We start from the raw sequence: 26,621 nt of genomic DNA, 5'->3' as shown, positions 1-26,621 counted from the left end.
CTCCATTCACCTGATCTCTTTAGGATTTTTTTACTCATCTCAATTTTTTGAGATTTGAAAAATTAAAGGTGGGGAGGGAAGCATCACTTCATAAAAGAACATTTTGAGTGTTGAGTAGGATGTGAATGGACACCAAATCACTATATTTTACATAATATTTGTTTACTATTACTCCCATATTTCTGTATTTTATTTAGAGCTGTGAGACTAAGCATAGAAGATACTGTTTCATCATTAATTTCAAATTCATATAGAGAAAATAATTTCAGCAATCTTGTGCCCTATCCTGCATTTAAAAATGCAGGAAGCTGATTATTAGCTTTGTGTAAGAGAACCTTTTATTTCATTTTATGTAAACAGAACCTAAATGGCTATATTTGGAGTGCGAGTATTTGCAAAATACCTTCTTGTATTGCATCTCAATATTGCAGTGAAGTAAAACTGGAAGCATAGTCTTGAATGAGATCAAATGGAATAAAATAGCATTAAAAATAGATAAGTGTACTAATATATCACTGTCTGCAAAACTATATAGTTGACTGATATGTGCAACAGTAGTCCTTCTTTCTTCAGGTTTATTTTCTTTCCTTTTAGCTGTTTCCTGTAGGCTGCTGTTCATCTCATGTGATTATACATTTTAATTTGTATGTTTTCCAAATCAAGTGCTACATGTAGGTGAGCGCCAAATATTGTCTGTGGGTAATTCTACAATTTCTTTAACTTCTATGGCAAACATTAAGGATTTCTTGATGGCATCTAAGGCAATATACTTCTTTCTGAATTTACAATTTTGTAGGACAGTCTGAAAGACAGTGGAAGAAAAGAGCATGCAAATTTTAGAAATGCCTTATATATTAAAATTAATACTGTTAAATTAAAATTAATAATGTTATGTTACGTTATGCAGAACTGAAGCTTTTTTGCTAGTGTTCTTAATGTAATGGAGTACTTTAAAGATTCCTTGTATAGAAGAGTGAGGCTCTCAGGTTGTAGTTGGTCCCACAAACCAGTGGGCTTTCAGGTTTTGGTGACCATGAGTGCTGTCCCTAATTATCAATAGTACCTCTGATTGCTCCTTGTGGAACTCTCCCAATATCCTGCTTTTTCCCCCACGTTGAAGAATGGCAGCTCTGTAGTATGATTACATGAGAGTATTTTGTTGTAACCAGTTTAAGAAATAAAAGGTACACATTCTGGAAGTTATGTAAAGATTTGCAGCTGAAATGCAGTTTTCAGAATTTTTCCTGTTTGGGACCTGGGTCTTTATAATGTAAACAAGTACCTGGAATTTGTGGATATGAACATTTTTAAAAACTGTGCTCAATTAAATTTAATTTTAACCTTGGCTTTCTTTAGGGTGATTCTATTTTGAAAAGTAAGCATAGAAAAGACATTATAAAGTATTTTTTCCTCAGTGACGCCCTCCTTGTCTACAGCTGTCTGTATCTATTAGCATTTGCTTTTATCCTCTGTTTATGCCTTTTCTCATCCCTCATTTTTGCCTTTAAAATTTATTTTAAATTTTTATTACGGTTGTGACTTGGAGAGACTAGATTGTGATGATAATTAGTTTTTAGGTAGGTTTAAGAATTTCGTTCAATATGCAGTATAAGTGAAAGTACCAAACCAAAACATGTTGGAAATTGTGTGCTTTAGACTTGAAGCACACAAGGAGATGGGAGCGGAAGAGAGGAGAGGATGAAGAGAATAAGTTTGGAGGTGAGATGCTGAGTGCAAAGAAGAGAGGTTTGAAACTAATGTACAAAATAGGAGAATCTGGTGCAGGTATAAACTAGGGAAAAGTGCTCATTCTCAAGATAAAAGATGTTGAGCAGATGTGGCAGGAGGCCAGAATGACTAAACAGTCAATTCCTTTCTGAACTCAAAAGCAAAATGCAAATGAACCGAAGGTGGAAACAGGGATGAACTGCCCAAGATTAATATGGAGACATTGCCTCTGTTTGTTGGGATGAATATATAGGAAAGCAGAGCTCAGATGGCATTTAAAACTGGAGAGTGATGTGAAAAGCAACAAGACTTCAACTGGGAGGCTGTAAACAAAAAGGAGACCAAGGAAAACGTGGCCTTATTGCTGAATGTGATGTGTGACTCAATGGAAAATAGGACATGGAAAATATTTTTTTCTACGATCAAAGAGAGGTTAATTTGTGCCTGGAATTATTGACTGATGTCGTTATTGGATATATGTTAATGATTCTGGTGTACTTTATCGAAGGATTACAATTGATCTGTTTATTTTAATAGGGTGGTGGTGTGTTTAGTTTTGAGTTTTGTTTGTTTGGGGTTTTTTAACTTTTTTTTAAGCACACGAGCAGAAAAAAAACATTCAGAAGCAGTCTTTTTTCTCAGTCTGGCCCTTTCTCAAAGCTGATAAATGAAGTTATATGGTAAACTGCCATTAGTTTGTCTAGGGGTGAGGATGGCTTTGTCATCTCTTTCCTTTCCCCCCCTCACCTTTTTCACTATGTATGCCTGCTGTCTCTGTTGTGCTTGTACTATATTGAAATTAATGTGCTTATGCTGAAAACTACAGTTAGCTCAATGACTATGTTTAACTGCTGGAACCCTGTTAACAGCTTACAGTTAGGCAAGGTAATGGCATTACCAGACCAAGAGGTGAATTGGAAAAGTGCAGACTAAGATGGCCAAATTAGTCACAAAACTACATCTTTGAGATATACATAGATACACACATACTTTTTCTTTTTTTTAAAAAAACTATATACATAAAATCTTGTTGCAGCTTGCTATTTTTGCAAATATTTATATGACAGATCTCCTTTCTGTAAGGACTAACACTCTCTTTATGTTAAATACATCTTAAGGTATCCAAGACACACTGAATATGTCGTCAGATTTGAAAGGTTTCTATTTCTCATGGTTTGTCATTATTTCGGGGTTAACCCTAGATTCTTACCCTAGTAGTACCTTAAACAAGTCATGTCCAAAGACACAAATGTCTTATTCAGGAATTGTGATGTTCTGTACTTGGTAAGGTATTGGAATGTCTAGATTAAAGAGTAACGGGCTGAAACATGGTAGCATGCATGTTACAGTGCTTCAGAGAAAGCATACAGCCTGTGGAGAAGAGGAGATTGAATTTGCTAAGAGCTAGCATGCCTGTTAAAAGAAAGGAACATGTGAATTTGCAGCCAACAGATGTTGCATAAAAGCAGATGTTTAGGTGGGTTATTTCTGTGGGTATTAAAATGTGATGTGCCTTTTCAAAGCTGTCAAAGAATTGGCCAGAGTAATGCAGATAATGCTACATATCTTGGATCATATTTTCCTCATGTTAGGAATGCTGAAATAGCAATTGCTTGCAATGTGAGCGATCTTCAGGACAGAAAGTGCATGATGAAATACTGGGTATTGATGTAGTCATACAGAATAAAAATTTCATTCAATATGCCTTGAAACATGCAAGTAAAGAATATGAGTATTACAATTGTTACTGTCTTCCTTGTTCCTAGGGGCCTCGGCTATTTTAAAAATTGCTTTTCCTTCTCAGTCAGACAGCTGATTGTCTGGATTAGGAAACATTCTATTTATTTTTCAGAATCTGAAGATAGGTCAGCATATTGCTGATCTCTAGATCCCCAGTATGTTTAGATGACATTTATTACAGTGTAATCCTATAACCTTAGCAACTGTATATTTTCAAATGACATTTAGAAAACCATGGCAGTTCCTTCAAGGTAAAATATCATACAAATGCAATATTGTGTGTTTCTTAGGGTAAATTCTTTTTGTCTCCTCTTTTCTCAGCTTTACAGTGGTAGCTACAGGGGAGATCACCATATGAAAGCATTGCATGAAATAACATTGACATTTTTGATACTGAAAACCAGACAAATCTCTGTTCCCTGTGAGCATTTAAAGCAGAGTGAAAGCACAACTGTTTAATATTTGCTCTGAATGTCGTGCAGACTAATTAATATGCCTGGAGCATTCTTTTTACCTCTTCCTAACACAATTGAAATTTTCTGTGGTACAAGTTTCTTTTGTATGTTTGTTAATAAGAATGAAATTGGTGAACCTTAAGCTGCTATGTGTAAGTCACTGCATTTAGTAGAAAATGCTATCTCTTTCCAGTTAGTCCAAGGACTTTTATACCTTTAGTATTCAGTGTATGTGTTTCTGAAAAACAGAAAAATATTACATATTTTACAAATGTCACTGTGGATTTGTACTTGAAGATCTCTGGGTAGTATGTGACTATCTGAGGAAAGATTTTATTCAGCGTCCTGACTTAGGTGAAATTCATGCTGGGAATGCTAGTGCACTATTCTGTTGTATTAAATAGAAGTAGTTTAGTGCAGATGGCAATCTGGTGTATCAACTTGTTTTCCCAGGATTCTCTTCCAAACTGTCATTAACATTACCTTTGTAGATTATTCAGCAGCTCTTTTATGTACTGAAGTATATGATCACATCATTTTAATATTGAATAGTAATACAACAGTTTTTGCAGTATGGCAGGCAGTACAAAGAAGTATTGATGTTTCTTCTTTTTTGGTGTTGTTTCCTTTTTTTTGTTCTTTCCTTTTTAAAATCTGGTTTTGTTCTGTCTTCTTTTCCCAACACAGCTGAGGAAAATAGGAGGTGGAGGATTTGGAGAAATTTACGATGCACTGGACTTGCTTACTCGGGAAAATGTTGCACTGAAGGTCGAATCAGCTCAGCAGCCAAAGCAAGTGCTGAAAATGGAAGTAGCTGTGTTGAAGAAATTGCAAGGTAGGGCTGTACTCTGGATACACCAGAAGTAGAATGTTAGCGTATCTTCTTAAAAACTCATTATAATATCTATTTAGTCATAATTTCAGTAAATATTCCCTGTATTCTGCAGATTATTGCTAAGTGGTTGTTATAAGTGCAATAGAAGCTCTTTAGGCTTGTGAAAGTTTAGCTACAATGAACCTTTTCTTTGAGTTAGGGCAACATGAAAATAAAAAGAGCAACAAAAAAGAAATTGCTGTGAAACCTATGCTAAACTGTACTTTATTCTAGATCCATATCTTCTCCTTACATTTTTTTGCTCTAGGCTTTGTTGTTAGCTTTTTATTTCCTCTTCTAAGATGATCTCTTTTTTTCTATACTGTCTAGCACCGAATATTTGCAAGTCCTTCACATGACATCCACAATGAGAGTACTTGTATTACTTTGCCTTTGTAAATATTGCCAAGAATAATTATAATATTGGAATGGGAGACATATTTCAAAAAACCCACACAAACAAAACCCGAACTTTAAAATAGTGTAGTTTGTGGAAAAAAAATTACTGGCACGTAAAGCCCCAAAATACTTCTAGGGTTCAGGTCCTTGACTATTCCAAATCACAGCTTTGATTAGTTGCTTTTGATATACCTCTAAATACTTTAATGCCCGAAGCTATCAATACAGAGAAATATGCAATGGCTTCTCTTCATTGCTTTTCGCAACGTAAGATTAGAAAAAGCAAGTTTAAAGGATGACTTTTTTCTTTAAAAAGATTATTTTGAATCTGGAAGGCTTTGATTAATCCATCAGTCCCTGTCAGCAGCCTGATTTTTACAGACTTATAGCTTGAATAAACCAAAATGTACATGCCACATGGTGCTGCCTAATCTACTGTACAGGTCACATTGGAGCAGAAGTTGACAGCCTCTGTAGAACTAAGAGGGCAAGCGTGTCACATGCTGTAGTGTTAACAAACTGTTCCCGTGTTTAATTCTTTTTAAAGAATTTTACTCGAACATCTAGGATTCTATAGTTGAGCAAAGAGATTCAGGGACTGCATATTAACTTTCTTTGAATTTTACAGCTTCTAGTGAGGAAATGAATAGTAAATTTCAGTATTACCAATCATAAATTTGGGAACCATTTTTCAGGGTTCTTGAAAGAAATTATCTTAAAAATAGTGACTTTCGAATAAACAAATACTCTGTAACTCCTGGGTTTTTTAATGCTCAAAATTAATTTTTTCAAGGTTTTTTTTCTGCACACATGAGATTAATTCTATTTTTAGCAAAAAGCATTGTCTTTAGAGTGATGTAGGTGAAGCAGCTGAAGTAATAAAGAAAATTATGATAAGTGAAATAAAATAAGGGAATTTGGTAGCACTACAATGTAAATGTATTTGTAAAAATATAGCTTTATATATGACTGCATAATTGGAGTGCCTTATAACTTTCTACTAGGAATTTCAGTATAGTGAAGTTTGAATTAAGATTGTTTTGGGTTCTTTTTAGTAAAAGCTTTTGTACCTTTTGAAATATTTTTGAAAACTAGAAATATTTGCTGAAATTATTACAAAAAATGTTTTTTTTAATTATTGCTGTAGGGCCTTACAGAAGTTGCAGTTTTCTCGTCAGTATTCCTTTGGGAGTCTAATTCCTTTAATGACCCAAGTTGTCCTGCAGAAGAGTCTCTGATTCTACTGAATCACGGGAAATGCTGTCTAGATGAAAAGGACAGAATAATGAAAGAGCTGAACAACACATCCACTGAGGCAAATAATTCAAATAATATCTGATCCAAATAAAGATATTTCATTTATTTATTTTCTTGATATTATTTCTCTGAGAAAATAAATAGAAGTTTCAATATAGCTGAAACCCTGCTATTATATGAGATCTTTAGTAGGAGCTCTTTTGACAACCTTCTTGTGAGACAAAAATAAATATTTTTCTTTAATTTTTATCTCTTATTATTCTCTTGTACAGTTTAAAAGAAAGAAAAATACTCAGTTCCATGATAGTAAACCTGGAGGTGACCTGTAGTCATTGCTGTGCAAGATACACATTACAGTGTAACTGTTCTGGTTTTAGGTAGGGAAAATGGTAGATGATCAGAAAAGTGACTCTATTAAGAGATGGGACAAGGGTGAACCTTTTGCCCATATTGAGATTTATAGTTTGCATTGCTACCTGACTGTTTTTACATCCATATATTTTTATTCATACTTAGAGGATTTTTATTAAATAAGATTATGGTAGAGACCATTTTATGTTTTACATAAACTCTTGGCTCCTGGGAGCCATTTCCATTGATTTTTCTACCTTCCGAAGTTTTCAGTATGCAAAAGCTAGAAGTTTGAAGCGGAGAGAAAATCAAGAAAAATGGGCAAAAATGGAAAAATGAAAACAACTTTCACATTGCTTCTTGAAGGATGTTTTTTACTAAATGCTTCATTTAACTTGTAGAATTTTTTCTTATTTTTGACAATTTTTTTTTTAAATACAAATTCAGGGCAGGCAAAATTGTAAACAGTTCTTTTAGGATATTTCTGTAACAACCTTCTAATAGCATACATTCTCTGAGACCAACTTTTGTCTTGTTCTTCTATCCCTTTTTGGTATATGTGTCTATATATAGATGTATGTATGTGTATAATTACTAATCTTTTCTCAAAGGGCTTATGTTCTCTTTCAAGGTGTTCTGGTTACCTTGGACATAAATCAAGGGAAGGAATGGATTTGTTATGACAATCCTTTTTCTTGCAAATATTTGGAAAGTTTCATCTATGAATAGTATGTAATAATAGACAGTAAGCTGACAGTGTCTTTCAAAATTCTCTTGATGTGGGGATTTGATTTTTCTTTTAAATATATATTTATTATAATTTCTGGGAAAATTATGAAGACACGGGCTTTTAGGAAAGAAATAAACAGATATAATATGTCTCCATCCAGCATAACAGCTCGTCTAGTCTTTATACTGGAGCTAGGCACATTCTCAAGGTTATAAACATGCTTTCGAGTGTTCCTAATCTTATTTCACAAAAACTGTGAAACTGAAATGAGAATAGCTTTTGGCAGAAAAGCAGGGATGCACTATATGCACTATAATAAAAATTATTTTTGCTTTCAGAAATTTTGAAAATTAAGAGTGTGGTCATTCATTGTGGGGGTGAAATGAGTCTTAACTCTGTAGGTGTGCAGTAGAGTGAGTAATGAAAGACTTCAAAGAAGCTCTTTTAAGACCCTGATCTAGCAGAACGTGCTTAAATGTCTGAACAGGTGTGTGTCTTCTCTCTTAATTACGTAGGAGGAGTGTATTCACTGGTATGGCCATTTATTACAGGTTAGCTATCAGTCATCAATTTCATCTTTGCTTTTTTTTTCCCTGCCAATGATGGTGTCTCCTAATTATTGTTGTCAGAATACTGATTAACTATTTAAGCCCTGTTTTTTGGTTTTGTTTTGGTTTTGCTTTTTGTCTTAAAAGAAATCTGCTGCAACAGATGGTTGTTTTGTTTTAATCATTTTGGTAAGCCATCTGTTCCCACAGTCAGATGGGAAAAGGCTGATTTATCACATCTCACTCAGTGCGAGTGAGACTCACTCTGTTGGTTTCTGTCTCACACAGCCTTACAGACTTCTCCCTCACTCATTTAGAGCTCTCTAGGATAATTTAGTGATGAGTTGCATCTGGCGTAGGCTGAAAAGCTAGTTGTAGTGATACCCTGCAGCCTGGGGAATGGCATGTAGGCTTCGTAACCTTTCCTAGAAAGCTTTCCAAGAGCATAGTTGTTCACTGTATTACCACCTTCTTCTCCCCATGCTCCCCAGCCATGTGGCTAACAGGTGTGGGAAAATATTGTTTTCTCACTGAGGAAAAAGGAACTGAAGGTGTCTGCAAAGGTGTAGTAGGTGCATATAGCCCCACTGGAGTGGTGGAGGATCACGCTATTTGAATAAGGTGTACAGGCCCTACCTCTGTCCTTTCTTGCTTCCTCAGATTTTTATAGAATTTACTTGCCAGAGAATTTACCAGACAGTTGCTGCTCCAGTTAGAGTGGGGTTTCTCTGACCCAACTGAGTTTTAGACATTTACTGCATTTGTCAGATGAAATCTGACTAATATATGTTTTCTCTGAAGATGTTCCTTCAGCATCCCCACCATGGCTGTAAAATGAATCATAAATATTTGAGATGAGACTTCATTAACTGGAAACTGCAGCAATGAATATACAAAATTTCATCTTGACAAATTTGCTGCAAATCCTTTTTCTTCATAAAATTATACTGTCTCTAATGCCTGTCTTACTTAAATAAACGGGTGGAAGGAAACAATGGAGGAAGAGCAGTGATACTTATCTTTTATCACGTACCTATTTGCAGAAGTTGTAGTGATTTGTTTTAAAAGAGTTCTTTTAAAATATATTATTTTGATGAATCTTGTACCATTTTCTTTGTTTAAATTGTTTTAATTTTATGTAGCAGGGAGCTTCCTGAGGAAGTAATAAACAGACAAACACTGTTTTGTCAAATGAAGTGAGACTATTCAGACGCTGTAGGGCCAAGTTTTAGGGTTTTGATGGAGCTGTGAGTGCAGCAGTAATGAAAAGTTCCCCCGGATTTGTAGCAATAATGGTGCTTTGAAAGCAGTCATGTTTTTGAATTTTTTAATTGCTTTCGTCCTGTCACTTTTTCCAATTTATGATGTCTTGGTAGTCATAAGGGTAAAGAAATTAATGAAAGAAACCTTAGGGGACACACGTTTTACACAGCTTTAGCAGCCACTTGCGACCATCAGCTTTCTCTTGACTATAATTTCCATGGTGTCAGAATGGTAAATGGCCAGAGGGGCTTAAACTCTGCAGTTGCTGTTCTGTCGTAGAATGAGGTTATAAGGAGTCCTAGCTTCTCTCCAAGTAGATGAACACAGATACTAAAGTGGCAATGAGGTTGCATTCCCTTTCTTTTTCCCTACTACATTCTCTGGTTTGCCTTTTTCTCTATTTAACTAGGGAGTCTTACGCTTTGACTTATAACTGCAGGATTTTTGATCAGCTGCCTCCTCCTTCGCAGTTTGCTGCTAGGAGAGAAGGCGGCTTTAAAGAAAACTGTCTTAAACCAAACTGTGATTTTTCTTTTTTCCTAACTACCATGACTCTTTTATCTCTGCGTCAGTGTACCTGAGCTGAATTTGTCTTTTGTAGGTAAACAGCAAATATCATATTCTAGAAGAGATATTCATAAATCCTATTAGTTGAATAACACTTTTAAAATTTTTAATACAAAACTTGACTTGAAGATAACTTCTACTGTTTTCTTTCTTTATGGCAGCTGCAGCTCATAGAAAAAAAGAGGAATATAGTGTATAACAATCCATCCACTTTGCAAGAAGATAACGTTTTTCCAATCCAAAATGCCTCAGATCTGTGGACATTTAATCATGTTGCCACACATCTTTTCTATGAAAGAGTGATAGCTGTGGTAGAGCTGCATATTTTATGGGATAGAACTGACATTGGTTTTACAGCTGTTGAACTTTGGGGGTGGGTGACTTAGGTTATTAAAGATCTCTAATGAAATGTAACTCTTTTCTAGTAATCTGCTAGGTATTTAAAGGAATAAGCCACAGGCTGTCATTATTACTGGCTAATTTGCTTCTTTTTCTCTCAGGAAAAGATCATGTCTGTAGGTTCATTGGATGTGGAAGGAATGACAGATTTAACTATGTGGTCATGCAATTACAGGTCAGTGTATCAAACAGAGCTCACGGTTTGCTTGTGTGTTTTGATTTATTAGCCAAGCATATACGAAAACACCAATAAAATTAAAGAGGATGACAAATTTTAAAAAACTCTCAAAGATCATGAATGCAGGGTCATGAGCAAACCTAAATTTGGCATATCCTTATATCTTTATCCTTTGATATTCTTTCCATAATTCTCTCAGAAAGGATAAAGTTGGCATCCTCAGAAAGACTTGACTGTTGAAAATATGAACTGTGATGTCTTCTGAGATATGAACTTTGAAGTCTTCACTTGAAAATAGTCTAAAATATAATGTATTAGTCTGCATTTTGTATACCCTTTGCAAGTAAAAGAAAGCACTTAGTTCACTTTCCTGAAAGGCTTGTTTCTGTGAAAAGGGATTAAATGGCTTGATTACACTTAGTTTAACATATAGGGTTATTGTCTTTTATTGTCTTGGGAAATATGAATACTGGAAAAAGAAGCGTACTCTAGTTTATAGTATTGATCATCTGTTATTCTGACAGACCAACAGTTCTGTGATATCACAGAGGTGCATTTACTGCACAGTATATTTTTCATCTGTTTGGTTAAGATAATAATGAGATAATACTGTATAATTAAATAAATTACGTACTTTTCCTTGAAGAAATGATTGTAAGGAAGTCTTTGTGAACATTTTCTCAGCGGCCTTTTTTCAGATATAACACAGGTACAACTAATAGTGCATGCACTAGTCTTGTAATAGAGGTTACTTTGGGCCATGTTATTTAGGGCTAGAAAGGTACTAAGATTCATATTTTCAGAAATAGATTTTATATTGAATATTGGAGATACTTGGGGACATACACCCACTGCATTTCAATGAGATGTTTTGTCCTTGAATATGAAAATAGGTAGTGAGAGCATTCCGTGGTTAACTATGAACAGCTAAAGAAGTAGAAAGACTTTCTGCTATCTCTGAGTCTTGGTGTAAGTATTTTTTTTATGAAAAAGTCCTTTCAATTTGATCAGGGTCGGAACTTGGCAGACCTGCGTCGGAGCCAGTCTCGAGGAACATTCACCATTAGTACCACTCTGCGACTTGGGAAGCAGATTTTGGAATCTATTGAAAGTATTCATTCTGTGGGGTTCTTGCACAGAGACATAAAACCGGTAAGTCTGCCCATTAAATCAAGACAGGCAAGTAATATGCGGTCATTAAAATGGCTGTATAAACAAGAATAGGCTCTATACTAGATGGTAAAATGAAAAAAATGAGAAGGGATGTAAACTGGAATGTTTGTCAGATAGGGCAGATTTTCTCTATTAATTAATATTGAATTACATCGACAATAACTTTGGTCTTCATCATTGTTGTCTCCAGTTGCTTAGGCCCCCTTGCAATTTTCTGTAGTTTAAACTAGTTCTCATCTGTAGCATCATGTGATCAAGGGTATTTGCCATGAGATACGACATGATGAATTTGGCTAACAGCAATTAATATTTTCACACAGTAAATCTAAGAGAATAGATGCTAGCCGTAGTGTGTATTTTTAAGCTCTTCAATAGCAATTTTTTTATTTAATATATTTATAACAAACAAGGAAAGAAAAGGCAGTTTGTAAGAGAGTACTATTCAATTGTTTTGTCGTGCAATTTTAATGGAATGTTTTCAAAATGTCATGTGGACAGTGCCTTCCTGAAGCATCAGGCTTTTGTTATTATTTTCTTCTGTCTTTTTCTTTGAATTTATTCCTGAAATTGCATCACCTATTTTTAATATTGCTTTGTAATAAAAATCTCATTATAACGCTGAACTTACAGAATTTGTAAAGAGAAAATAATTCTCTTTACAGAATTGTAAAGAGAAAATAAGCAGATCTGATGTTTTCTAATAGATGCAAATATGGCTGCTAATATCTGGCATATATAGATAAATTTCCTGTCATCTGAATGGTGTTTACATAAAACCTCTGATAAGTTTCTGTGCACTTCTGTCACTTCTTCCTTGCAACTTTTTATGAAACTTGTGTTTTCCCTGACCTGCCCGAAAGACTTCATTTAACAGTGAAAGGACACAGAGGCAGTGAATGTCAAGTGAAATAGGTGAGAAGTTAGCTGGAGCGTGAGATTTTAATGGTGAAAACAAGTTTTGAATGGGAAATGCGTTCCTTTATGGCTGGCAGGATGGATTTGGGTCATCCTGTTATCTAGCTGTATCTTGGAGTCCATGGGCTCAAATAGGATGGAAATGGAGAATGTTGTTAAGGGATGAACAAAACCCTAGAAAATTAAATATTGAACCAGCATAAACAGCAGAGTTAGGGATTATATTAGGGATTATATTTCATAAAATAAAGAATTTTTCTTCTGCTTTAGGAGTTATGTTCAGATTTACACATGCATAAGAAGGCACAATTGCTTTCTAGCATATAGCTCTTTTAGCTTGAAAACACAAGTCCATTTTATCTTTTATTATGTATCTTCTAGACAGATTAAATTAAAAGCAATCAAGCTTTGTGCTGAGCTGAAACCTTAAAATCCTTGCTTGGTTATTTGCCTCATATGATGAATTAGGCAATGCTGGATTTCTGTTCTATTTAAAAATAATTTTGATCACACTAATTTCACTTTGTGGTTTCAGTTGCTTTTTACCCTCAACTTTTCTCATTGAAGCAGTGGTAAATTTCACATTCATTTGGAACAGTGCTTCTGTTTCACTTAATGGAGAAAGAAAAGTATTTTTTCTAGAGTTAATTGTGTTAGGCTTCCAGCTTGTTCAGATGTAGTTCCAATTCCATTTCAGAAAACTTGGGTTTAGTTTTATCTTTTTTTATATCATGTAATCCATTTTAAAGGGATTTGGCAGGGAAGAGACTTGAACCACTTTAACCAGCATGTTCAAATATCATAAATGAGCAGAGTTCAAGAATTTTTTTTGAAAGGATTAACATTTCATAGGGGCAAATTATTTCATAACATAGAGGCAAATAAAAAAAATCTACTGAAGCTTTGCAGAATTCATTACCTCCATAATTCCTCACTGACTTTCCAGCTCTTACTGTTTTTTTTGGTTTGTTTGTTTGATTGTTTGTTTGTTTTAAACCTGTTTTTTCCCCCTCCCATGAAAAGGAAAAGGCAGTTTGCACCCCTTATTCTGTATTCTGTGTATATGATATTAGTGCATTTGTTTAGATGAACTTGTTAGCCCCTAGGCTGGTAGTTTTTTGAAATGTCCAAATCCAAATATGTGAGTGGGTGACATGATTGGAAATTTCTTGCAAAAATATAATATATTCTAAGTGACAAAGTAGGATGCAGTTCAGATATGCTAAGTTGGATGTCTGATTTTCTTAACAAAGTTTTCTTAAAACTTAGCAGAAGCTTAGAGGAACTGAAAATATGGAAGGAAGGATAAAGAAGTAGGATTAGTATTTCTATGTTTGTGTCACTGCATTGATACATGCACATACTGGAACATGTGTGTTTATATATTTGTCTGTGCTTGTTTTTCTTCCTAGTCTAACTTCGCAATGGGACGTTTTCCTAGTACCTGTAGGAAGTGTTATATGCTGGATTTTGGCTTGGCACGGCAATTTACCAACTCATGTGGGGATGTCAGACCAGTAAGATTTTTTCACAGTTGTCAATTTGGTTAATTGAATGTGGTGATAATGTGAATGTGAAAAAGATTCAGCTTTTTTCTGGAGAAGGATGCCAGACTTACACTGAACTGGTAACTGATATAAACTTGACAAACGTCATCCCAGATCAGAAATGCCATGTGTTTCTTTGATTATATTTAAGGACGGGCAGTTGGGAATGAATCAGGTTTCTGTTTTTTGGCTTGAGGCAGAGATGTAGTCTATGATTTCTTTGGATAATCTATCATTTTATTCAGCAAATCAAGCAACAAAGAGGTTTTCATTAACTATTAGAGTAATACACCCGAGCTGAATTTCACTTGATATTAGATATTGCAATAACAAAAAATCTATGTAGGAGAAAAATACCAAACACTAAACTGAATGAGAAAGTCTGAATAATTAAAACCGTGATAGTGCACTAATTATACTATACATCAGGATGTAGTTTAAGTGTAGTTACTGTATTGCCATGAGATGCAGTCTGAAAATAATTGCAGATAAGCGTGTATCAATGAAGACATTACAATTTTAAGTACAGTAGAGCCTCCCTAATTCACTGGCAGGCAGTCTTTTTGCTGATTTCAAAGTCTGAAAATGAGCAAGTCAGTGTTACGTGGTGATGTTTTAAAGAAACTTATTTTCGTTGTTAAACCAGTTTAGGTTACATTTTGATGGTGACACTGAATAATGCACTAGTCAATATTATGTAACATATTTATTCACGTGATTCGATTTGAGTGGTAGAAGCCATCTCTACAGGATTATCAATTTTATTTTTCCTAAGAAGATGGAAAAGTGGCAAATTTTTGTGTCCAAATTATGAGGTATGTGAATTAGTAAGGTAAATTAGCGGGGTTCTGCTGTACTCTATTCCTTCAGCCATAATGCTGGACACCGCAATGAAAGCAAAGAGCAGGGCAGACCAACAGAGTGGCTGCTGCTGTTGGAAAGGTGAGCTAAACATTTTAAGTAGGTTATAATTGCTTTTTATTTCTCAGTGTTCTTGTATGTTTGGCAGCTTATAATGTTTTTTTAACTGACGTGTAATTTCAAAGAGAAAACAATTCCCAAGTTTCTGGAATTTCTATACAGAAACACAACAATAATAGTATTTTCAGGAGAAATAGGTGATAACAACAGAAAATTTAATATTTCTGCTTCTCTTTATTTTGTAACAACTCAGCTCTTGCCTTTTGTTTTTCATTGCAGTGCCCTACAATGTAACTGAAGTAATTCTTCCATTTAAGCTGTTTAATTTTCTGATAGTATAATTCCTATTAATAGAGTGGCAGTGAGAGAAAAGAAAGACAGTAGTTTTATTTGTACTTAAGTGAGAAATGGCTCTTGTGTAGATAACAGCCATACTGTTGGTCTTGCTTACTAATAAAATTTATTAATATTTTCATTAAATGTGCTGTGTGCTTCTCCTTAAGGCTATCCTTCTTCTAAACTTCATTAGATTTCTTCAGCAGATACTGCAAATAACCTGGAACAATGTAAAAGCATGTTCTCCAAAAAACGTAGTACTCTATTGGTAAGAACCTGTTCCTTAGTTAAGGTTGATTATTACATTTTTATGATAAGCCTAACTTTTTATATATATGACTTCCACAGAAAGAATCCAGTCACATTGAGATTTTACATATCATCCCAGATTCCTTGAATTTCCACAATGTATTCTGAAAGAATCAGAAGAGAAGTTTTGGAAATTATAGTATCAAGTTTTAGTCCTTCGACAGCTTTGTGTTTCCCCCAACGTTAAGGAATTACTCATGGCCATAAATCTGTTTATTCAGCTCAAAAAGACAGAAGAGGCTTATATGGATACTGTTGAAAACAGAAGAGTTTATGACAGGACTGTATTTCCCTCCAGAAGTCATTGGTCAGCACTGCTGGCTAGCATATACGTTCCAACAGGTGAAGTTAAAAAAAATCAAGTTAGCTCCAAGACTGGTAGACAAGAAAGGTGTTATGCCTTTTACAAAATGCAACTTTGTCTGGCAAGGAGGTTAAAACTAAAAGGCAATTAAGAGTATAAATTATCATCACTTTTATAGTATAATTCTTGTTTTTAATATAGCTAGTATTCACTTGGCTGAAGTTCACACAAGAAGTTGAGAAGAAGTCTTTATGGTGAGGAAGACTGCTTTATTGTGTGAAATCAGGTGAAGAAGCACAGAGGAAATAAGAAATTTATCAAACCATTAAGCTATCCAACATTAGACTCAATTTCAGTACATTATACCAAGACAACAGGAACAGCAGTTTCATATGGCTTCAGTGTGATAAGGTGTTATTGTTTCAGATCTGTTATAAAAAGAGAAATTATAAAAAGTGGAATTGGGAATCCATGGGTTTATTCCAGTATTTGGCTGAAGAAGTTGTTGGTGGCTACTGATATGTTCAACCATCCATTCAGACCCTTCTGCATTTCTCTTAAGCTTGTGCTTGTTCTAGTCTGAATCTTCTCTTTTGTCTCTCCTCTCTGGTTTCCTTTCTGCATCCACCTCCTTATGTTGCTTTGCTCCCAGTCAGACTAATTTCTCTTCTTGCAGTTTTGGTATCCACTGGAATAGTACAATGCAGCCGAGAGGAATTTTCTTGGTCCTTGTTTTCTTTTCCTTGCACCACAGTGAAACCTGAAAGCATTCTTTAGGAGTGAGAGAAAAGAAATTCAGACTGTTGCAGCTCTGGATTGAATTACGCCTAATGACAGATAGAAGATTTGAAGAGTTTAGATGCCCAATTCAAATAAGGCTATATTGAGTTTGTGTGAAATCTAGTTTTTCAAAAGCTCAGGCATAATCAGTTTTGGATGGCTAGTAGAATATTCCTTGACAGCATCATGGTACGCACTGTAATTCTTCCTTGTCTATCTTCATTCCAAGGTGTACTGGGGATATAGGCTTCCTACGAATTATTGTGAGGGTTAATAAAAAAATCCAAACATTTGTTTCAGCTGCATTCAAGAACAGCTTGAAATGATTTGCTGAATTAAAAGCAAGCAGCTGCAACAAAAGTCATCTGACATGAAGAATTTAATCTTAAATTGGTAATATGCAGAGTTTCAAGCAGCTGAAGGCAGGATCTTATATGGAAAGTAGTAGCCAATGCTTAAGTATAGATTTTACTACAAGTGCTATATATGATATATTGGCAGTGAAGTTCACAAACAGGCAGCAGTGCTAATGAGCTCGGAGAAATTTTCATGAAGTTCCAGCAAAATTCCCCTAGAAAATGTTTATGCTTTAAAGTAGACATTAAGATTCATTCAAGTTAGAAAACCTAAATCGTTTTGCTACTGTCTGTAATAATTACTTTTTTGTTTCACATTATTATTACAGTAGTTATCGAGTGTACTTTTTTCATTACAGAAAATGTATTGATGACACAGGCACTTCCCTAGCATGGACTTGGTTCTCCTGATCTTCTCTGTGGTGTATAGACCCGTTATGAGCATTAGTTCTTCATGTGAACTTGCCTATCTTCAGTACTCTAAATCATGGCCTGTGGAACTCAGTCTCCAATGTATCATATTAATTTAATTGCAAAGTTTTAATGAGTTATCATAGACTCTTTTGGGGCAAATTTTACAGCAGCTGTGGATCTATTTGTGTTCACTGCAGTTTGTTTTCTGATCTTGCTGCCATGCTTTTCTAACTTCCCAAAATGGTTGCAGAATTAAGTTAAAAGCAGCTCTATCTACCACGATGAATTAAATTATTCTCTAGAGTAAATAGATGTTATTACAGCAAAAATTGCTCCAGAATTTTTGTGCACTATAGGGAAACAAAACCTGTGTCTGAGTACTGCTTATTTCAGTTCAACTGCAGTGTAATTTATCTTTTCCTCCTTTGTGGGAGCACAGATTTCTTGAATTCTCATTGGATTATTGTTTATTCTAGAAAGAAGTTTTAACATTAGACACATGGCACATTAACTGGAATAAGAATGTATGTTAATTTATGAGTTACTGTGAAATAAAATGTTTTATCTCATTGTTTTGTTTCTTCTGCTGTTTACTATAGGTAGTGTTTATTACAAAGTCCACAAAAAATAAAGCTACGCCAGTGCAGTCTGCCTTTAAGTTAATAGTAGCTCATATATTAGTAAGTTGAAATTATTTTGTTTAAAAATATGTATTGATTAAATTATGGAGGATAATAATATAATCAAGCTTGCAAAGAAAATTGCGCAGGTGCATTAGTCTACATTTGAAAGAAAATGGTTAGCTTGTCTTTATTGAGAGATGTTAGCATCCAGAATTTTAAAATTTCTGTAATTATGCCTTCAGAACTGATCTATAGTTTCTCCCACACCCGTGTGATAACAACATGCTGTCTATTGACATCTTCATTTCCTGTGCTGGTTTTTCTTCTTAACATTTCTAGCTCTTGTCTTTTATGATTCCTGTCAGCTTTCTCTTCTTTTCTCAATTTTCTCCATTTTCCATTAATACAAGTCTTAAACCAGCATCTATATAGTTTCTGCCTCTTTGATGAGAGTCTTCCTTTATCTGACTTTCCTCTGGCTCCAGCTCCTCTCATGATGTAGTTGCAAGACTTCTTTCTTCAGCGTATGCCTCTCTAGTTTTACGTTCCCTCCTTTTCCTCTTTATCTCAGAGAGCCTCATTCATAAGCACATTTTTTTATCTCTAAGCACATGATTCACATTTGTGATGTTCCTATTCCAGTACTGTTTCCTTCTGTTCAAGCTAAAACTGTCTCTCTAGTATCTTTGTGAATATGTTACGATGAACTCGGCTTCGGAAGGCTCTTAGTCGCCTTGCCTCTGTGCCAACCACTCACTGCTACTTCTCTTCCCGATCGCTGCATGCACCAAGGCTTACTGGCAGTTTTGACTTTATATGTCCACATCCAGTCTGTGTATATATCCTGACAGTGTTCTGTATCATATCCATGTACATTCGTATAGGTATATATGATAGGGAGGGGTTGTTAGTGGTTTTTGGGTTTTGCTTATTTTTCCAGTCACAGACTTGAAGTTTTTGTGTAGACTCACCGTCTCCTGATCTGACTTACAGTATTTTTTTTCTGGTTCAATGAATACAAGGTTTTTGCCTTGACAAACATCAAAATTCAGAGGCCTACTAGACACAATTTATGTGATTTGTTTTATGTTTGATGCACTTCCAAAGTGCATCAAACAAGCTACTTATTTTTGAGGTTAAGGCTATTAAGGATCTCTGCCCACACAGCGTATTATCTTTGGTTCACAGTAAGGATAAGTAATAGTAAAGATGGTGACCTGTCTTCATTACCTAATTCTAGATTTTTACGGAAAGTAACTTCATTCCTTATTTCAGATTGTTCCGTGTGTTGGAAGGGAGATTCCTGTAACCACCCAAAACCTCATTGTTTTCTTTTAAATCGCTGTTTGGAAACAAAACTGGAAAAGTATCATTATTTTCCAGACATGAAAATAATTTTTATCCTTAAACCTTCAAATGCAGTCTGTTATGACTGCAATTATTATTTAGGGTTTAAATGGAAGGCCTGCTCAACAGCAAAAAGCAGAATTTAGTGCCTGTGTGTATACTCATGGAGCTGCACAAAAATTGAGATAATGCTGCATATGGAAAAGATTATCTTCTGATACAAGAACCTATACATGAATGATAGGAGGTCTTATTTATGCGTGTCCTGTGTGCACATTACTGGCTTCTTGTTTTGAGTTACTGAAAAAAACAGTTTTAATGTTGCATTTTCACTTTGACTGTTATTAGTTGTTTCTTGTAAATGGATTGGAGAATGAATTTTCTGCTGTAGGTTTGTCATTTTCTTCTTGAGAAGTTATGATGTCTACTTAGACTTGAAAGAATGATCAAGGCAGAGAGCTTAGAATGAAAAAGCCTTTCTTGAAGATCATCTCAACTAATTCCAAGAAAGGTTCAAGCCATGCTTCTGTGTTAAAGGATACCCCGAAGTTTTGCTGGCACGTCCTAAGACTTCTCAGTGTTGTTTTCAGAGGTGGTGTTCATCTTCGCACTACCTATCTTCATGTCAGAATCCATGGTGATTTAGCACCACTAAAACCATGCTACCAGGGAGTCCATTCAGCTTCTATCTAAATACTGTTTTGAAAAATGCAGGTTTGATGTAAACAGCTTCTCAGAACGTAATATTTAAAGAACAGGAAGAGGAGTCGCAAGTGGGCAGTTTGGTTGCTCCACAGTTGTAGTGCTTCCTGTACTTTTTATTGTATTTTGGAGTGTCACACATGGATTATCTGTTTACAGAATTGAGGAGCAAGGAGTCTTCAGCCCTTTTCTCTGTGTTTTTCCCCAGTGGGATTTGCAATAACGTGATTTTTCACCCTTGGATTAAATTATATAAGATAACCTTCATTTGATTTGCAGCAGCCAGATGACAGTATGACTGATTTTGAAAGTAAAATAATAAGACATGAGCGAGATATATTGTAGTTTATCCACCAAGAATATGGCAGAATCAAGGAAATTGCTACTGTAGGTATTAATGTCTTCTTTATTCTCACTGTTTTGTATGCATCAGGCCCCTGTTTTCAAGAGAAGTGTAGAACAGTCACGAAGTTCAAGTTTTTGAAGTCAGTAAGCTGCAGTTTTCATATGAACCACTACTATAGGTTCCACTGATTTTTACATGTCTGAAGGACATAAAAGATTCACATTAAGTATCTGTTTCTTTTCTTAATTATCAGTTAGTTTTTCCTGATTTATTAAGCCAGGGACCAAGCCAGTGATGTATTGTTTGGGTCATCTATTCCATCTGACCCAAGATTTTGATACAAAGGATGGCATAGGGTTAAAGAGTAGAGGAGTTCCATCAGTTTTTAAAACTGGGAATAAATTGCTACAAGCATAGAAGCTTATGTTTTTGTTCATAAAAACTGGTATGAGATTATTTCCTTATTCTTCCCTTGTTCCTCTGTCATTGCCTTTTTTGCTTTTTTACCCGAGTTTCTCTTCCCACATTGCCAGCTGAAATAGACTTTTCCCTCTAATTCTCTCTGCAGAACTATATCGTTTCTTCCTCTAACAATATCAGAACTCCTTTTCAGAAAACAATGCAATAATACATTTGCAGTGTTTTTCCCAAATGTTTTGATTGTAGCTGTCTTTATTCCCTTCCCTGCAAAGTGAATGCAAACTTCTAAGTCTTATTTTTACACATTGACTGTGTAATTAGTAATCTGTTGTAAAATTGGTAAAAAGGGATAGAATTGGTTATAAATGTAATACAGCAGATATTAGAGAAGGACTAATCTTTTCTGGTATTCCATAATCATTATCTGGACTATAACTGAAAACTCAATTATTCCCTTATAGGAAAACATCACTCCTCTTCACTTATAGAGGAGTAAGAGTCCAGTTCAGGGAAGAAGTATTTTGAGATGAATTTACCTAGTGAAAATGTTTGTGTTCAAGCTTTATGAGTCTGCTCCAGTGTCTGCACATACTGGGGTAGATGTAGAATTAAATTCTTAAATGGAAGTTGCTAAGGAAACACTTATTGGTGGGAGGAGCATTGTCAGTTAAGGAAAAGCTTGGGAGAGAGAAAAACGTGTGTGTGAAGGGGAACAAAAGATGCTGGGGATGATGTAGGCTGTCAAAAGAAGGAAGGAGGAAACAAGAGCAGGGGAATGAATTCTTGGAGAGAGGAAACCAATAACTGAATGAATAGTGTAGATAAGAATGGATTACTACAAAGCAAGGTAATTAGAATTTAATCATGGGGAGACTCTCTCTAATCATCAGTCAAATACACTTACTATGATGCTAATTTAGTATATTTATGAGATTCGTAGTCTACTGTTTATTGCTTTTTGAGAATGTTGTTAAAGAGTTATTTTATCTACCATTTTTTTTCCCATTGTCCTAGTGAAGCATCTCTTTTTTTCTTAAGACAAAGAATATATGAGTCTTTTTGTATGTAAACCTAACTTTCTAGGCCTTCAATTTACTCATATCTAGTTACATGGTGATAATAGAAAGTGAAGGTGTCAGCTGTGCTACAGAAAAGGAAAACCTTGAAGGGCGAAATCTGAAGGGCATTTGTATTGTTAACATCATCAGAACTCCAGCTAGCTCTTGGGCAGTTGTCATCACTCATGTTTTAAAGCGAACGTTAACCACAACTGTTCTTTGAGGTACTATTAAGTTTAATATAAAGAAAGCAAAATAAAAGAAAAAATAAGCCACTAGTCTTTGCTCTTAGAATCATATAATCACCAGGTTGGAAAGGACCCACTGGATCATCGAGTCCAACCATTCCTAACACTCCCTTAAACCGTGTCCCTAAGCACTTCATCCACCCGTTCCTTAAACACCTCCAGGGAAGGCGACTCGACCACCTCCCTGCGCAGCCTGTTCTAGTGCCTGATGACTCATATTTTTTTCTGATATCCAGCCTGAACCACCCCTGCTGGAGCTTCAGGCCATTCCCTCTTGTCCTGTCCCCTGTCACTTGGGAGAAGAGGCCAGCTCCCTCCTCTCCACAACCTCCTTTCAGGTAGTTGTAGAGAGTAATAAGGTCTCCCCTCAGCCTCCTCTTCTCCAGGCTAAACAACCCCAGTTCCCTCAGTGTCTCCTCATAAGACTTGTTCTCCAGCCCCCTCACCAGCTTTGTTGCTCTTCTCTGGACACGCTCCAGAGCCTCAACATCCTTCTTGTGGTGAGGGGCCCAGAACTGAACACAGTACTCAAGGTGCGGTCTCACCAGTGCCGAGTACAGAGGGAGAATCACCTCCCTGGACCTGCTGGTCACACCGTTTCTGATACAAACCAAGATGCCATTGGCCTTCTTGGCCACCTGGGCACACCGCTGGCTCATGTTCAGTTGTCTGTCAACCATTACCCCCAGGTCCTTCTCCTCCGTGCAGCTCTCCAACCACTCTTCCCCCAGTCTGTAGCACTGCATAGGGTTGTTGTGCCAAGATTGAGATTGAGGTCATAATTCTTTAAAAATCTATAAACTCAACCATCCTGTATTATCACGGGCCTGAGTTTTGTAGTTGTGTATTTGTATGGACTTCAAGTTCCTAATTGATTTTTATTTGTTTTACAAAGAAGATGGTGTATACAAGCTGAGCTGACAGAGCAGGGGGAAAAACGTAACTGAAAAACTGTCCATACAAAGGTGGTGTTTAGCCAAAACCTTTTTATCTAAAACACTTGTGTTTTTCTACTCGCTATACAGTTCTAACTGACTTGACAGGCTAAAGAGTTATTCCAATTAACAGTCAGTCCCCTGAGTCTAATGATCTGGGCTTGGCAAAGATGAATGGAAGAGAAAACTTTTTGCCCAATTTGGTACTTAGTTTGGAATGTGGGCTTCCTCTTTCAGAGTAGCCTAACTAGTTTATTAAAAGGTATTCTGAGGAGACTCTGTTCTTTCAGAGGAAGAGTTACTCCATCACTGCTTTGCCCCCGTTCCCACCTTACTCCTGCTCTTCCCAGTGACTAGGTTTCAGGTCATTCTTCAGTTGTTCTTTAAACAAAATAAAGACTTTCAATAGAGTTCTCACCCTCGTAGGTTTGTTTAGCACGACCTTAATTTCAAGTGTCTAAACTTTACAGTATTTATTTGAAATATGTAAAAAAATGAAAATCACATTTTTTAACATACATTAAGGAGGTTACAGTATTTTAGATGTAAATTGCTAGATTTTTTTTTAACCTGGAAATTTGAAATCTTAAACCTTACCAAGCTGGGAATTCCTGACTTCAGCACGACCAGAAAAGTAGCAGTGTTTTTTTCTGATGTGCTTTGCATTAAAGGAATCACGAAACTCTTACTCTAAATATTAACAAAAGTATTCTAATCCAAAGGAGGCAGAGTATCAAACCAAATTTTTTGAGGAGTTCCTCATGCTGTATACTGGTGACCTTCAGTAACAAATTTATCTTTGACACCCGCTAAAGCAGAAGATACACCAGCTGCTGTACAGTCTGACCCTTAGAAAAATGCAGTAAAAGCAGTTGTGAATGCAAATGTTCAGATCTTCTTATCCTCTAGGGAAGCAATTGCAAACCTATTCACATCAAACGATGGACATGTTATTCTAGTCGGGTGTTATGTACAAAATCAGACAAGTGCTGCTTGCCTCTGTTCAGTGCCCTCAGGTTCTGAGGGTGTTCCAGCAAATGAGGTTTTATCTTCCAGTTTCACTTTTTCACTTTAGCATGAAAAGGGATCCTGGAAATGTACTTTAAGAAGCTGAATTCTTAAAAAAAACCAAACAAAAAACAAAAAATCCACCACCACTCCACTGCCCAGAGTGCAGCACAGAAATGTGTCGGTAAATATCAAAGCAGAGTATTAAATAAATTTGACAGCTTTTGAAGTCTATTGTTCTTCAGTTAAATACAGGGATAGAAGGTGTAATTTTCTTGTATATTCATTCTTTTTATTTTGTGTTCTACCCCATGAAAATTTGGGAATGGTTATGCAATTTGAATTGCATTGTGTTGCTTTCTTTTAATATTCTGGATTATCTTGATTGCTGAGGAGGGCTAGAGAATATTTCTGTTTTATTCTGCCTTTCCTCCTGTCATCTTGGCAGAACTGCAGGTTGTTTATATCTGTGTTTATGGTACTGGAGGAATTAAAGCTCCATTAAATGCTTTTTTTTTAATGGGCAAAAATTGGGATAATTTTAAGAACTAAAGGAATAATGATGAAGCTACAGTGTTGTAAGAAAAGATCTTTTCCCCTTGAAGGTGACTTAGATCCACAGACTGCTTAAAGATGAATTGCTGATATATGCTTCTTAGTCTCCTTTTCAAGTAAATGCTGTTATCTGCAAACACTGATATTACTTTAAGAAAAATGTCTCAGAAGTGGTCCACAGATAGTACTGTGTAAAACTGGTACAGTTTTCTTTATTTGCCCCGGTGTCACCGATGATATAGAATCTGTGTCAGTAACTACTCCTGAATAATAGGTTGACTGAATGTGTTTATTTAAAATAAGAGTCTATGTATGTACTGGAAGTTGTTCAAAAGTAGTTACTGAACATTGTATTTGGTTTAAAATTTTGATTAAATTGAAACCGCATTTTAAATATAAATGATTTGCAGCACTTTGGTCAACTCCAGAAAATTGTGAAACTTACCAGTCTTTGGTTTTATTTAAGAGGCAGGAAGATACATTTTATTGTGTTGTTTTTGTCTTTAATCACCAGTTTTCATTAAACTGTCAGGAACTGAAAATCTTTGAGAGCTGTCATATTTGTTTGAAATAAAACTTGTTATAGTGGAAAGGTGGATGTTTTGGACCAGTAAAAATTGTTTCCTGGTGAAAATATAAGCAAATGACAATCAAAATAGAAATTTTCATTTCTAATTCTTTCTGAGCTAAATTCTCCACTGAGTTATGAAAAATTATTTTGAATAGTTTAAAAGAAGAGAGGGAAAGTGTTATTTTATGTACTTTAGTTTGCTTGAGACCTTTTGCTTCTCATCTTTCTCTGAAAGTAAGTCTATTACTGGATTGAGGCAACTCTTTAGTGTATGATATTCTCATAATAAATACTAAATATAATATATACATAATAAAAATTAAGACCTCGGTTCTCCCGTCTGCTAAGAGCACAGGACTTCCCATAATGCAGAACAAGGATAAAAGTTTTACTTATGGTGACAAGCAAAGCAATATTCTTGCTGTCTGGGAAAATTCTCTGCAAGAGCATTAGCTGGTTTACAGTAGCTTCCTCTTAGAGTAATCTCTGCTTCACCTCCTGGTATGAGAGGAAGAACAAAAATTGCACAGGGCATACACAGATTTAGCCTGTGTAATTTTTCACTGCAGTAAATTCAGGTTTGTGACAGACACTTAGTAGGCTGTTACCACCTCCAGCCCCTCAGACTTTTTATCTGCTCATGAATCAGCTTTGGAACGGTTGTCATTTTCAGCTAGAGCATCACTTTGGCTAAGTAAATACTCCAGATTGAAAACTGAGTAGCTCAGGAGCTGGTTCATGCATTGGATATTGCTGTCTTGGAGATGGGAATGCTCTTTATAGCACCGGCAGTTGGACTTAAATTTTCATTTGTCAACACATGTCTGTTAGAACCCACAATTGTAAAATTTAATTGTACTGTTAGATGTTAAGTTGGCTTGTTATCCAGCTTCTGCTGGAACTAGGAAGCATAGGATCAGACAGCTGCAATCAATTCTGGAAGTCACAACTTCTGTTTAGGTAGATCTGAGTCCAAATAATGTATCATACTGACAACTGGTAGGAGATAGGTCGATAAAGAGTTCTAAGTGCAAATACTCTGTTATTGGTGGTTTTTATATAGAACTAAAAGTGTGGGCTTGAATAACTGTACATACAGTAAAAACTAATTGAGATGTATAATATATTGTAATGGCAATTGTATTTCAACTGCTTGATCTTTCCTCACCCGGACAATTCCAGATTTTTTTATTTACTTTAAACTGGTGCTACACATTAAAGTAGATTGTGAAGCATATATCCACGAAAATGGGGGGATGGGAAT

General features: G+C 35.6%; 1 protein-coding gene across 2 annotated transcripts in view; it reads left to right on the top strand.

Annotated features, from left to right (window-relative positions):
• The window catches only part of TTBK2 (tau tubulin kinase 2), a 96,512-nt gene that overhangs the window by 25,805 nt on the left and 44,086 nt on the right, over positions 1–26,621 (top strand). For both annotated transcript variants that reach the window (XM_054067397.1, XM_054067396.1), the window contains exons 3-6: positions 4,611–4,758; positions 10,413–10,486; positions 11,501–11,641; positions 13,990–14,094. In XM_054067397.1, the coding sequence (XP_053923372.1) occupies positions 4,611–4,758; positions 10,413–10,486; positions 11,501–11,641; positions 13,990–14,094 (468 nt within the window). The remainder of the gene's footprint in view (positions 1–4,610; positions 4,759–10,412; positions 10,487–11,500; positions 11,642–13,989; positions 14,095–26,621) is intronic.

Source organism: Cuculus canorus, chromosome 5 (genome assembly GCF_017976375.1).
Source record: "Cuculus canorus isolate bCucCan1 chromosome 5, bCucCan1.pri, whole genome shotgun sequence".
NCBI lineage: Eukaryota > Metazoa > Chordata > Aves > Cuculiformes > Cuculidae > Cuculus > Cuculus canorus.
Note: the sequence above shows the minus strand (reverse complement) of the source record. Positions and strands in the feature narration are given on the sequence as shown.